This window comes from Fonsecaea monophora (assembly GCF_001642475.1).
Source record: "Fonsecaea monophora strain CBS 269.37 chromosome Unknown Scaff37, whole genome shotgun sequence".
NCBI lineage: Eukaryota > Fungi > Ascomycota > Eurotiomycetes > Chaetothyriales > Herpotrichiellaceae > Fonsecaea > Fonsecaea monophora.
The window spans coordinates 57,502-69,921 of record NW_019173968.1 but is presented as its reverse complement, the minus strand read 5'-3'; the positions used below and the strand labels follow the sequence as shown (position 1 = coordinate 69,921).

At 51.7% G+C, this 12,420-nt stretch overlaps 7 protein-coding genes across 7 annotated transcripts; 5 read left to right on the top strand and 2 right to left on the bottom strand.

Annotated features, from left to right (window-relative positions):
- Positions 1-261: 261 nt before the first annotated feature.
- Positions 262-2,262, bottom strand: AYO21_05704 (hypothetical protein; the record flags this gene model as incomplete). The annotated part of the gene is made up of 2 exons (XM_022655671.1): positions 262-2,044; positions 2,096-2,262. The coding sequence occupies 2 exons, from the start codon at positions 2,260-2,262 to the stop codon at positions 262-264; spliced, it is 1,950 nt and encodes a 649-aa protein (XP_022511975.1).
- Positions 2,263-2,600: 338 nt separating this feature from the next.
- AYO21_05703 (hypothetical protein) lies at positions 2,601-3,216 on the top strand (the record flags this gene model as incomplete). Its single annotated transcript, XM_022655670.1, has 2 exons — positions 2,601-2,673; positions 2,735-3,216. 2 exons carry the CDS (start codon positions 2,601-2,603, stop codon positions 3,214-3,216), a joined length of 555 nt encoding a protein of 184 aa, XP_022511974.1.
- A 2,043-nt stretch (positions 3,217-5,259) lies between these two features.
- AYO21_05702 (hypothetical protein) lies at positions 5,260-5,880 on the top strand (the record flags this gene model as incomplete). Its single annotated transcript, XM_022655669.1, has 1 exon — positions 5,260-5,880. The coding sequence occupies one exon, from the start codon at positions 5,260-5,262 to the stop codon at positions 5,878-5,880; it is 621 nt and encodes a 206-aa protein (XP_022511973.1).
- A 454-nt stretch (positions 5,881-6,334) lies between these two features.
- On the top strand, positions 6,335-6,685 carry AYO21_05701 (hypothetical protein; the record flags this gene model as incomplete). Its single annotated transcript, XM_022655668.1, has 1 exon — positions 6,335-6,685. The coding sequence occupies one exon, from the start codon at positions 6,335-6,337 to the stop codon at positions 6,683-6,685; it is 351 nt and encodes a 116-aa protein (XP_022511972.1).
- Positions 6,686-7,248: 563 nt separating this feature from the next.
- Positions 7,249-8,099, top strand: AYO21_05700 (hypothetical protein; the record flags this gene model as incomplete). Its single annotated transcript, XM_022655667.1, has 2 exons — positions 7,249-7,298; positions 7,352-8,099. 2 exons carry the CDS (start codon positions 7,249-7,251, stop codon positions 8,097-8,099), a joined length of 798 nt encoding a protein of 265 aa, XP_022511971.1.
- A 600-nt stretch (positions 8,100-8,699) lies between these two features.
- Positions 8,700-9,962, bottom strand: AYO21_05699 (hypothetical protein; the record flags this gene model as incomplete). The annotated part of the gene is made up of 1 exon (XM_022655666.1): positions 8,700-9,962. The coding sequence occupies one exon, from the start codon at positions 9,960-9,962 to the stop codon at positions 8,700-8,702; it is 1,263 nt and encodes a 420-aa protein (XP_022511970.1).
- A 111-nt stretch (positions 9,963-10,073) lies between these two features.
- On the top strand, positions 10,074-11,677 carry AYO21_05698 (hypothetical protein; the record flags this gene model as incomplete). Its single annotated transcript, XM_022655665.1, has 2 exons — positions 10,074-10,083; positions 10,407-11,677. 2 exons carry the CDS (start codon positions 10,074-10,076, stop codon positions 11,675-11,677), a joined length of 1,281 nt encoding a protein of 426 aa, XP_022511969.1.
- Positions 11,678-12,420: the final 743 nt, after the last annotated feature.

Sequence of the window (12,420 nt, the reverse complement as noted above, 5' to 3'; positions counted from 1 at the left end):
ATCACACGAAAGCTGTTCAGCGTACTGTCTACCCAGTACTCCAACGAAGAACCTTTTGAGCGGAATTCTACTCGTCAGTTCTCACCAGGAAGCCAAACCGCTTGTATTGCTCGTCGCACGTATCTCATAACGCCAGCTACGGTACCGTCGAAGCGCATGTTCGTCCTCAAACACCACAACCGCAACCGTTTTGACTCACACCGTCCACACTCACCTCCCCACACCCACCTGAATTGTGTTAAACGTGGCGTTGTGTTGCACCTAGGGTGGCGGTCGTGGGCCGATGATCTGCCTTCTGGCGCCCCCGACTCCTAGCCCCGGACCTCCACGATTCTGGCTGTCCCCGCCCACAAATCCATATTGGTGGACATCCCAGGTTTGACCAGGTCCGCTTCCCTCTTTTATGTCCCTGGCTCTTGAAGCGGTGTCCTTCTGCGCTTCTTCCCACTCTCTCTGCCGTTCTCGCTCCCGCTCCATTTCTCGCTCGAGGAGCGATTTCGAGGCCCAGCCGCCGGCTTTCGTGCGCTGCTGGGATTGAATACGGCGTTGGTTTTCGAGGTCCACTTCGGTCGTGGTGGAAAAGTCTTGAGGGCGGTGAGCCGCAACATTGGGCTGAGCGGGAGCCGTGTTTGAGGCAAGGTATCGGTCTGTGCGATTAGTGCCTGGCTGATAGGTGGCTGGGTCGGGTAACGGACGAGACGATGTTGATTGTGTGGGTTCGGGACGTCGTGGTTTGGGAGGTGGTTGGTCGTTCTGCGTTTTCTGCCATTCTTGCTGGAGATATTGCCGCTCTGATGCAGCCCAGTCGTCCTCATGGCTGCTTGTTTGACCGACGGCGGATCTGGTCGGCAATGTTGGCGCCGGAGGTTCGGGCTCGGGTAGTGGCCTGGCGGATTGGGTTTGTCTCTGTTGAGCCTTCATTTCCTCCAATTGACGCTCTAGTTCTGCAATGCGTCTACTTTCTGCCGAGTCCTGATCTGCGGCGGGCTTTGACAGAGGGGGAGAGGCAACATTGCTTCTCACCTGGCCTGCTTGGTACTGACTGAGAAATTGTCCGTTGAGACGAGCGTCACTGACGGTGCGTTGGCGACTTCGTTCCTGCGCCATAAGAGCCTCTCTTTCTGCTTGATCCTGAGCCTCTCGCTCCCGGTCACGTTCATAGGCCAATTCTTTGCGACGCTGTTCTTCGCGACGGACACGCTCTTCTTCTTGTAGGCGTTGTCGCTCGAGCTCACGCTGCTCGGCCGCTTCTTGCTCTTTCAGTCGTTGCGTTTCTTGCGCCCACCTACGTTCTTCTTCTAGACGTGCCTGCTCTTCTTCTGCAGCCCGTTGAGCGCGCTGCTGTCGCTCAAGCTCTTCTGCCTCTAATTGCCTTTTCTCAGCCTCTTCTCTGAGACGCTTCTCTTTCTCCGCAATGCTAGGAACGCTGGGCGCTGGGGATGTAATCTGTCTCCGAGCACCGAAAGCAACGCCTTGGTTTCCTTGACTTGCCCCTCCCATGTACCCATATTGATGAATATTCCACGCGGGCGCGGTCTTGGTCTCGTCAGTCTTGTTGCTCCAACTGCTGACTGTACCGCCAGAAGCCAACCCTCCTCGGCTGAGGATGTTCTTACTGGGGCTAACACGCCCGGAATACGCAGCCTTGTTGAGGGGATTGAATGTGAGAGAGGGGTTGTCCGCAGTTGAATTACTCAAACCCCGCGGCCGCGAACTTGTGGTAGTGGTGTATGCTGGAGATCTTGGCCCACTGGACCCGGTTCCCTGCGGACTCATGGCAGATTTGCTCTTCGCTCCCAGAGTTGTAGGAAAGGCAGAAGGATTAAGTTGATTCGCTTTGCGACTAAAGGCAGCGATGCATTGTAAGACTTGTGCGGGGTCTTTGGCGTCGTAGAGGTCCACGGTGAGGAATCGGTCATGCGAAGGGAGGCTCAACGGCGGAAGCTCGCAAGCACGGAGGAAGTGAGAGATATTCTCCATCTGCACGAATGGCGTGCTCGACTGTTTAAACTTGATGCCTGGGGACACGGCTAGATTGACGAGTCTGCGGTTTCAGGTCAGCATGGCAGCCGCATGATCAACGGATATCACATACTTGCAAAGAGCTACTCCATCGCGCAGAGCGTCCATCAAGTCGCCTGTAGCTAGTCTCTCGCCGAGAGTGCTTTCAATCCAGTTTCTGACCTCCTTTGCGGCACCGGGGGTATATCGCTCTAGGCGCAATTTGCGCATGTCTTGATCGAGACTGGTGACCGACGCCATTGTTGTAGGCGTTGGCAATGTTCCTAGTTTGCGCCTGAATTTGAGATCAATGAATCTGTTAATAGACTGTAATGTATCCAAGTGAGAATTCTAGGCCCGAGAGACCCGACAGTGGCCGCGCAGGCAGAGGGCGACTAGAGGAGGGCTATGTAATAAGTAGATCCTGTGGAGTATGAAGACGAAGAAGAACGGCCTATGGGGGCCTTGCTGCAGGTTGACGTCGATCCCAAGAAATAATTGTGCCACATATATGCAGCCTCCCGTTCAATGCGTCGGGCCCTTTCTTTATTTCAACCCGAAGTACACTTTCCGCCCTCTGTCGACCCACTGACATCACAATGGGAGGATTTAGAGATCTTTGGCTGCGATGGAAGATGCTTCGCTTGCCATGGAGGAAGAGATTCTTAGTTGGTATGCGCAATTGAAAGAGCCGAAGGTCCTAAGCAGTGGAAACAGACTGACATTACGACAGGACAAGACCTCTACGGCAACACCTTTTGGGAGTTTAAAGATGCTCTCAACCACAATCGATGGCGACGTATTGTGCAGGGTCGACGCCGAGCCACTCTGTCCTCCCTTTCAGATGTGCAAATCTCACCTCAATGGCATCAATGGCTGCGCCAGACGCGAAACGATCCTCCAACCATGCAAGAACAAGCCGCCGATGTACAGAGACAGGCTCAACTGAAGATCAATGCTCGGCTGGCTGATGAAAGATGGGCCGCAAAGGCAAAGTACATTGAGGAGCCGAAGCCAATGGCCGACACTCCCCTGTTGTCTGGTGATCCTCGAGCTCAAGCAGGACATCACCCCGACCAGTCACAGCAATCGGAAAAGATGAGCAATAGTATTGAGGACAGTGCGAACCAGCCCAAAAAATCAGGAGCTACAGCCTCAAATCCCGGAGCAAACTGGGCTCCTGGGGTATGGATTCCGGGGGCTGCAAAGCGATGACCCCAGATGACAGAGCAGAAGCTGTCGTTTTTTACGGAATCTCTCGCCTGATCGAAATCTGCTAGTACCTACGTGGTACTCAGCCAAAATACCGCTCTAGCTGAAGCCCTTCCAGGTTGAATTTAAGGAGCTGAGTTCCGAATATAATTCTTTGATTGTGCTTGTGAAGTGCTGGACAGCTCCTATGGCTTTAAGGCTCATCTATGGTTCTCTATGGATGAATCCTCTGGAGGAGCTGCCCTGGCTCACAAGAAAATGTTGCTCATTGGTCTCCGCGAGCAAACAGAGCTCATATCCACATATTCCACGCGCAACTCAACCCAGCAACACATTATCACCACTAGAAGTCGTTATGTGATTCGAAGCTCATGTTGACACCGGTGGTATTTGTTGGCGACTTGGGCACAACGGACATGCCGTGTTCCTTGTTTGCCTTGCTGCATCGTCGAGGATTCCCTGCTACCATGGATTTCACTGTTTGAGACCATAACAAGCCGGGTGCCGACTCATTTAGTGGAACCTGATCCTGATCCCGAGGACGGTGGGACTCCAGTGGTGTCATAGCCGCCGCGTCCGTAGTCCCTGATGATGCCGAGGTCGATATCTGCCATTTTGATTCAGAGCAATCGCTTTCTTGTTGTCGGGGAAGTGATGTTTGGTTCTTGCTGGAGCTCCCGGTTGCTGCTTTGTCGACGATAACAGAGATGTGTTCTATTTATGTTGGGTGACGAGTCAGGAAGAAAACAGTGAGCTCGAGAGGACGAAATATCTATGCACTTTGACAGAGAATTTGTTTGCTCTGTATTAACAATGGCGTTGCTCGGAGGTTGTCGCAACTGGCGGGAGTGACACAAACCTCAACGGCTATGTTCGGTATTATTCGCTCTTGAAAGACTGAGTGATATACTTGTCACTCCGCACACCTGCTCGGGCATTGCTAACCCGCCCAATTGTCACAGGCCCTTGGTGAATAGTTGTTGGTGATATCCTGCAGAGAAATCAGTGACAAGACAGCACCCCTGAGACAGCTGCTATCACTTCACAAGCATGTGCCAATGTTCATCAGATTGTTCACACGAGAGTCAGTCACTACAAACAAGGAATCCACAAGATGGCGCATCACACTCGTCGGCGCAAAGGGCTCTTCTCCATCTGTTTGTGTCACCGTTCTTCACGTTTGGAGCATACAGGCTGTTCGAACCTTGACCGTCACACTCTTTGTTGGCTTCCACGAAGAAGAGACAAAACATCGAATATGAATTCGGGTTGGCATCGGAACAACGGGCGCGCAGTGTCCCATAAGGAGACTGTTGTCCAAACCTGTGGAGCAAATTGTAACAGCCCGGCATGCATAAGCCTCTGGGACAGCATTGCGGAGGTTCTGAATCGCGTGGCACTCGTTGCACTCGTCTCTCCGAAGAACTGCTTTCAGCGAAGATCCAGAGGAACGGACAGCGGGAGCCACACATGGGATGCAGGGGCTCGGCTTTTGGTCGTCGAGTGGCTTCGTTATGTTTGTTTTGGTGTTGAAGCGTTTGCTCCGGGACCTGTTTGCACATTCATGGGCTTGTGGCTTCATGATAAAAAGCTTACGGGGACGTTTTGGTCGGGCAGAATGGATCCTTAACCAACGGTATCCAGTTACTATCGCCGAGACAACATTTATGAACTTTGGGAGAAAATTCCGGAACCATTTTTTTTGACGGGACCCAAACGGGTCCTCAGAACCCTGGGCACTCTTATTTCACTGCACCACACGCTGATGTCCTCACACTCCTGATGATTAGGCAGATCAAACTCGGCGGCGCAAGACTCCTCTACAGCACGCGTTCATAAATTCTACCACAGAAGCCACATCAGAGTCCACCATAGCCCATCTGTTGGTTGCAATATCTTCCCATCCTACAGGCTTAATTCTTACCCAAGTTGGGCTTCATCAAAATCACGATCGACCGGAAACTCGGAGCGTTAGGAAATCACCCCTCTAAATCATCCCTTTGCATTTCAATAACGGCCGACACTACACTATCATACCTTGTTATCATGGCACCAAACCGTTCTATTTCAGTTCAAGCCGACCAAAAAATGCTGGCTGGTCATATAGCGGACGGTTCCCTCACGATCGAGCAGTCGCCACTGTACGTTGCCATGCTTACAAAACCGCCATTTAGGCTCACTGGCCAACCAGCTGACGGCATCGAATACTATTATTGCTACTACGAGGATTGTGGCTTTCTCTGGGCGATGCAATGGAGTCCACAACCACGCAAGAGAGTCTGGAGGTCCATGACCATGCATTCATACAAGAAGATAGCAATCCCGAGGCTGTGTCGTGTGTGTAGAGAGGCATTCAACAAACAGAGTAGCGTGGAAGAGGGACATCAGATGGGGAAACAGCAAGCTGAGACACTGTCTGACAAATATGAGAAGCGACGGACTGAAACCAGGGAAGACACAAGTAGGATGATGTCCACGGCCGGATTCGAGGACATCCCTCTAGGGGCACCTGCTGAGGAAGAAGACCAAACTTTGGCAAAGGACCTATCGTGGGATGTGATCGAGGAAAGTGATGCGAATGAGGAATGGAGTATTATCAACCACTTCGGCTGTGCCGCGATCGAACACAGAGACGCACATATGGATACTGAGCTTGCCCGACCATGAGAGATTCAGAGCCTTCCAGAAGGTCTCTTGTCGCCCTCCTTGCGCAAGGCTGGGGAGCGAGGCTTATTGAACTTGGAACCAGATGATGCATCAAACTACAGCTTTGTGCATCGGCTGCCAGTGTCTGCCAAACGAATACCATACATTGTGATAAGCCAAGGATATCACGCTGCTTTTCCGTCTCATCTTCACTGTTCACGACTCGATGTTTCTGCACACAATCCCCCCGTCTCTTGTTTCATTTTCAAATTCCTTTTGATACCCAGAATCTTGTCTGATCAAGCAAACAAACAAGCAAGCACGTCGCTCTACTGCCTCAAACCACAGACAACCCTACTGCTACAAGCCACGACAAGCACTCTAGCTGGTGTCGACAAAGATTCCTCTGCGCCCCAGATCGAGAGCCTTCGCATCCAAACACATCGCAATTTCTAACGTCAAACGGGACAGCATGATGACCACCAAAGTCTTCCCTCGCGCACCAAACCCATCTCCCAACGGTCGCGGCGTTTTCACCTTCCGCAGCAACGTCCAAAGCGTTGACAAAGCTCCCGCCGATGCGGCAGCCATTCTTTCATCAATCAACGAAAAGCAAACTGATGATGGCTACAAATTGGAAGGCATCATTCTGTACATCTGCGACAATTTTCGGAAATGCAGGGGACTATGGGCAGTGAGCTGGGTAGAAAAGCCCAAATGTCCTACCATGATCAGGGTCTCAAAATACAAGGAGCTGGCCATGACGAAGGTGTGCGCCGACTGTGAGTTGGCGGAATGGGAGCTAGTTGACAAGGCTGAGGGCTGAAGGCGAGAACGAGGCTGAGAAGGAGGTTGGGATATGACAAAGGTGCCGCGCACAACTGGAGGATAGGGAGGGTTAGCATTGACAGGGGCGTTCGGTGTCGTCTGAATGACAAGCTAGCTTCGCGTCCAGAGAAGGCGCCGTCTCAACTAAGAGACAGAATGAGAATTGCTGTTATGGAATACTGCATTCCCACCCTTACCGCGCAAGTCTGTTGTCAGTCTGGCTAACCCTGCGATATAACCATTATTGTCGTGTTGATATACACCGCGTTACCGTTACGTCTTGACAATGTGTAGGGCGCCACGGCCAAATCTTCTTTATCTCCGTATGCTCATCATTTATCTCCTGGAGGACATGGTGGTAGAAACGTGAAGTCAAGATAGACACGGTTTGGACGGAATGACTCCACACGGCCACTATTTGAAGGACTAGGCAGGTTTCCCGACCCAACTCGCCCATTCAACGACATTCTCAGCAATCGTCTGTAGCACTCCCGCAGTCCAATATCAAGCAAGTCTGTGCATCTATTCTCAACTCTCAGCAGACTATCGGTCGACTACAAGATGGCTGTGGAAGGAGCGGAGCAAATGATCCATCGTGATCCCGCTCTGTTGTGAGTTGCCGTTGTCTGCTACAATATCTATTCCCTACTAACTTATTCAAAAGCTATTGGATCTTGCTGCCCATCACGATTGTGATGATATTGACCGGAGTCCTACGACACTACGCCTCAGTCCTGCTGCAAACTCCCCCGAAACCCCCCAACAGCCTTCTCGAGTCCCGTGAACGACAAGCGCTTCTTCGTGGAGTCAACTTACGAAATAACGCTGCTGCCGCGCTGACAACACCTTCGTTCAACCGCCGGAAAGAATATCTTGTTGATGGCTACCACAAAGGCACCTTTTTGAAAGGTGGTCCGGAATCCAAGGATCAAGGCGCAGCGAACCCGATGTCTGACCCCGCGGCTATGGAGGGTATGATGGGAATGATGAAGGGAAATATGGCCATGATGATTCCACAGACACTGATCATGTCCTGGATTAACGCATTCTTTGCCGGCTTCGTCATTCTCAAACTGCCATTTCCGCTCACCATTAGATTCAAATCCATGCTGCAGTCCGGTGTTATGACCCGAGACCTGGATGTCAGATGGGTATCCAGCTTGTCGTGGTACTTCTTGTGCCTTTTTGGACTCCAAAGTGTTTTCATCTTCATTCTCGGCAATGAGAACGCAGCCAGCCAGATGGCGCAGCAAATGGCCCAAATGAATCCAGGTGCAAATGCCAATCCATTTGGTCCGGGTCAAGAACCTCATAAGATGTTCCAGGCGGAGGCAGAGAATCTGGAGGTTCTGGATCATTGGAGCATTCTTGATGGTGCGGAGGATCGGCTCTTGCAGATCTATGGCAGCTAAATGGACGTGGACGTCACAAATCGCCCTATCTGGAGGGGTTTCAACAGAACCTGGCTCTGCAACGATTCTCTTCGCCTCAATAGGCAGCTTTGGGACGATCGCTACAACATTAGTTGGCTGAATTCAACACAGATCTAGCACTACTGCCTCTGTCAGCTTGTGCTTGAGGCACTCAGCCACCAGGACAACCTTACGCAGGAGGCGCATACCCTCGACCCCGACCCGACGTCGATACGACATTCTGATATGTGACTGGCCAACTGATGTCCAAAAGGAAGGCTTTTTTTGCTAGAAGGGAGGGACACGTACTCGCTCGCCAATCAATGCACCCCTTTCTAGGGTTGATTCGTTGAACGCAAAACGCCTCGAACCTAGCGGACTTTGTCGCCACAGATATACATCCGGCACACGAGTGAGAAGTGGATATCGCAAGAAGATCTAGGCCGTAGGGAGGGAATGCTTAGCTTCCTCAAAGACTGACACTCGTGTCTATTGGGGTATCTTTCTCTGCTACGCTATGTTGTTCTGCCAAAAAAAATGTGATGCTCAGTGTCTTAAACAATGCTCAACGGTGCGCCGCAAGTCCGCACGGCCTATTGTTCATACGTGAGTCTTTTCCAAAGCTTTAGCCAATTCATCGACTTCTTTATCCTTCTCCTCAGCCACTTTCTCCTCCTCGGCTTCCTCAGCCTCCTTGACGATTCTCTCTGCCAGCTCTTCCTCTTCCTCTTCCTCTGCCTCCTCCTCTTCTTCCTCTTCCTCCTCCTCTCCTTCTAGTTCATCTAGGTCATCCAGTCCCCAATGGTCCTCTGGATCCTCGTTCTTACCCAATTCATCTTTCCTGTCGCTCAACAGTGCTGCCAACTCCTCAATTGAGGGATCCTCCTCCTCAAACTTGTTCCCGTTCAGTTCCACCCGCCGTAGTTTGGGAAGATCGTGTTTGGCAGCTCTCAATAGCGACTTCACACCCGCTGGAGTGATGTCGTTGTACTGTAATCTGAGGATCTCCACATTCTCGCTGTTGCCTCCAGAGAAAGCCTCGAAGACTTTGACTGCACCACGAGCGCCCAACAGGTCGTCGCCGACACCCAGTTCTTTGAGATTTGACCAACCACCTAGCGCCTCTGCGAGAGCTTGTGCACCTTTAAGCGTGAAGGTATTATCCTGCATGTCCAAAACCTCGAGATTTTCGCATTTTGACAGACCAGATGAAATTAGGTGGGAAATACCCTCCGGTCGGATACCATTTTGTGTCATTTTCACGCTCCTGATTCCAGCTTTGTGTGCCTGATACGCTCTTGCCCATGCAGGCATGCTCCCATTCTCTAACCTATTGCGACCGCATACAATACTTTCTAGGTATGGCACATTCTTTCCCTCTTTCCTGGCCGCCTCTTTCCGTTCCGCAAGTGTGATGAGCGCTTCGGCGATGGCAGTGCCTGCTTCGGGACCCATGCCATTGTTGTTTAGAACCAGGTGCTTTAGCGGGGTGTGTTTGGATAGGAAATCGACGAGCGGATCTTTTGTGTTGAGACCGAAGGCGTTATCACTTAGATCTATTGTGTGGAGATTGGGACACTCCAGTAAGGCGGTAAGAAGAGAGGATAATGCTGTGGGGATCTCGTCGAGGAGACGCGACGTGAAGATATCGTGTAGATCAGCGCTTTGGAGGGTCGATTTTGAGGCCAAAATGGGTGCCAGCGCGGCGCAAGCAGCGACACCTAACGTATTCCCAGAGAGATCGATGTGGGTGACCGAGGGGGACGATGTAAGTGCATTGATGTGTTTTTCGAGGTCTTCTTTAGTGTCGATTTTCAAGCCTTTACCGGCGAGGGAGAAGGTCGACGAGGATTCTTCAGCCATGTTTACGAGAATTACTTTAAGATGGTTGGATGAAAGATTATGTACTGTTATATCAGAGGAAAACATACAATGTCGAAACCCTTGTTTGGCGTGCCTGGTCTAGAATGCACCATGGCTTGGCGTATGTCACTGATGGGCTGCGGCGAAGCACTTTTTGCGACGTGTTGTTTTCCTCGCGACTTGGGCCAGAACCATTGCCTAAATGTCCGTCATGTAATTGAGGAAATTAAATCGTGATGAGGAGTTCTTCTGGCCTTCGAGCGTGTCTCGTGCTTTCTTTCGTACTACGTGTCTGTTGGGCAAGCGAAACGACCTTTAGCGTCAATGATGATCTGTTTGCCTTTCCTCAGGTACCCCTCCTCCTTTTCGGGCAGGCAACGCTTCAGCACTGACGACTGCCACAGTATAGCATCGAATTCGCGAAAACCTACATACTTGACACAGATGCCGCGAGCGTTTTAGACCGACGGCGGAACGAAGCCCTCTCCGACAATTCAAGGTCGTCGCAGATACACCTGAAGGATGTATCAGCCAATATTAACTCGGAGACGGATGCCGACTCCATATCAGAGGACTTGACCCAACTGGGTTCTTACGAACGCGTCCTCCTGCATGGGTATCCCCATCTGTGCTTCATTCCAGAAGCAAAAGACACCCTCGACAATCGGACAACCACCGAACCGTCGGCGGTGGATCGTGAAAAAGAGTTGGACCAAGCCGTTACACGGGCATCACAGCTTTTACAGGGCATGGCTTCAAATCAGTGTCTATACTACTCCACCGGCTGGTGGACATATTCCTTCTGCTACAACGCTCAGGTAACCCAATTCCATGCGCTGCCGCCAGGCACAAATGGGCGGATATGGCCACCGCAAGAAGACCCTACCACTCCAAGCTACGTCTTAGGAAAGTTTGAATCTCCGAAACAGGCGGGTTCAAAAGCACAGCCTGGTTCCGACAAGACACTCTCGACGGAAGTCAAGTCAAAGGCCGAGACCAACTATCTAGTGCAGCGCCTCGACGGAGGGACACCCTGCGATATCACAGGCAACAATCGCAAGATCGAGGTTCAATTTCATTGTAACCCCCAACTAACCGACCGAATCGGCTGGATCAAGGAGACTGCCACCTGCGCCTATCTCATGATCATCTACACGCCGCGACTATGCAACGACGTCGCGTTCCAGCCGCCAAAAGAGAGTCGAGCACATCCGATCACTTGCCGGGAGATCATCTCAGAAGATGACCTGGAAGCATGGGAAGCGCGTCACGAAGAGGAGGGCTCTCGCCAAGTCGGCCAAGGGCAGCCACAACAGATCATGCTGGGTAATGTGGAAGTGGGTGCAATGAAACTTGTCGGTCGTGAGGGCAGAAGGCTCGAGAGGGGGCGTATTGTCCTGACCAAAGACGAGAAGGCCGAGACCGTCATCATGCAGAAGAAGGGACAGATCTCTGGCATGTCCAAGGCGGAGCTCGACAAGCTCGATCTGAGCCAGGAGGACATTGATGCGTTCCGCAAAGAGCTACAGAAGTTGGCTGGCTCAAAGGATTGGAAGATTGAGCGACTGGACGACATCAACGGACATATACAATTAAGGGGCGTTGTAGCTACAGACGAAGATGAGGAGGGCGAGGAGCAGGAAGAAAGCACTCCTCCGTCGGAAGACAACGAAGAAGACACCGGCAGCAAGGAAGAATATGCTGCAGACGGTTAAAGCGAATTGGATCGGGATGCAAATGAGCCAATATCGTCCTGATGTAGCCTGCGTCCACCACCAATCGAAAGCTAATAGCTTTGGAACCATGGACTTGTAAACTTTTGATGTGGCATGAGAAGTGCATGGCAAAACCGGGCCGAAAGACTTCTAAGAAGGGTAGCCGTGATACGTGGAGAGCTTCCCTCATCATGCAGGTTGATGTAAGCATTTCTGGATGCCCTGTGCCGGTGATGGTGGAGGATGGCCAGATGGGAATAGTAGCAACTCGTGGTGGTGGTGATAGCGACGGGAGATGCAACTCGTGGGCCCCTTCTTGGCATCCAGTTGCGCCGGGGAGGTTCCTGGAACCGGTTCCAACTGCGAGCACATCTCGAGCAACTCCAACTAACTTCAACTTGTGATCCTGCCATATCATCCGCTTGTTCCTCTGTTTGTCTTCTGTAAGCGTGATAGCTGCTGTACGTTGACGACCTCCAGAACTGCATACAGCCACATTCTCAACAAGGTTTCGGCTTCAAACCGCGTCACCCATTGTCTTCATCCTCACTCTCACTCGTCCTCACCCGCTAGCAGGCCATCTTACTGTTCGCTTAGCCGTCGAGGTGAAACCCTCAAATTGCGCTACCTCAATTTCCCTTCCAGTCTCCCCGAGTCGCCCGACCTCACATTGATGGCATTTTCCTCCACCCAATCCCTCTGACCACTGTTGCTGCTCCCTGCCTATCAATTCCGCCTCAGTC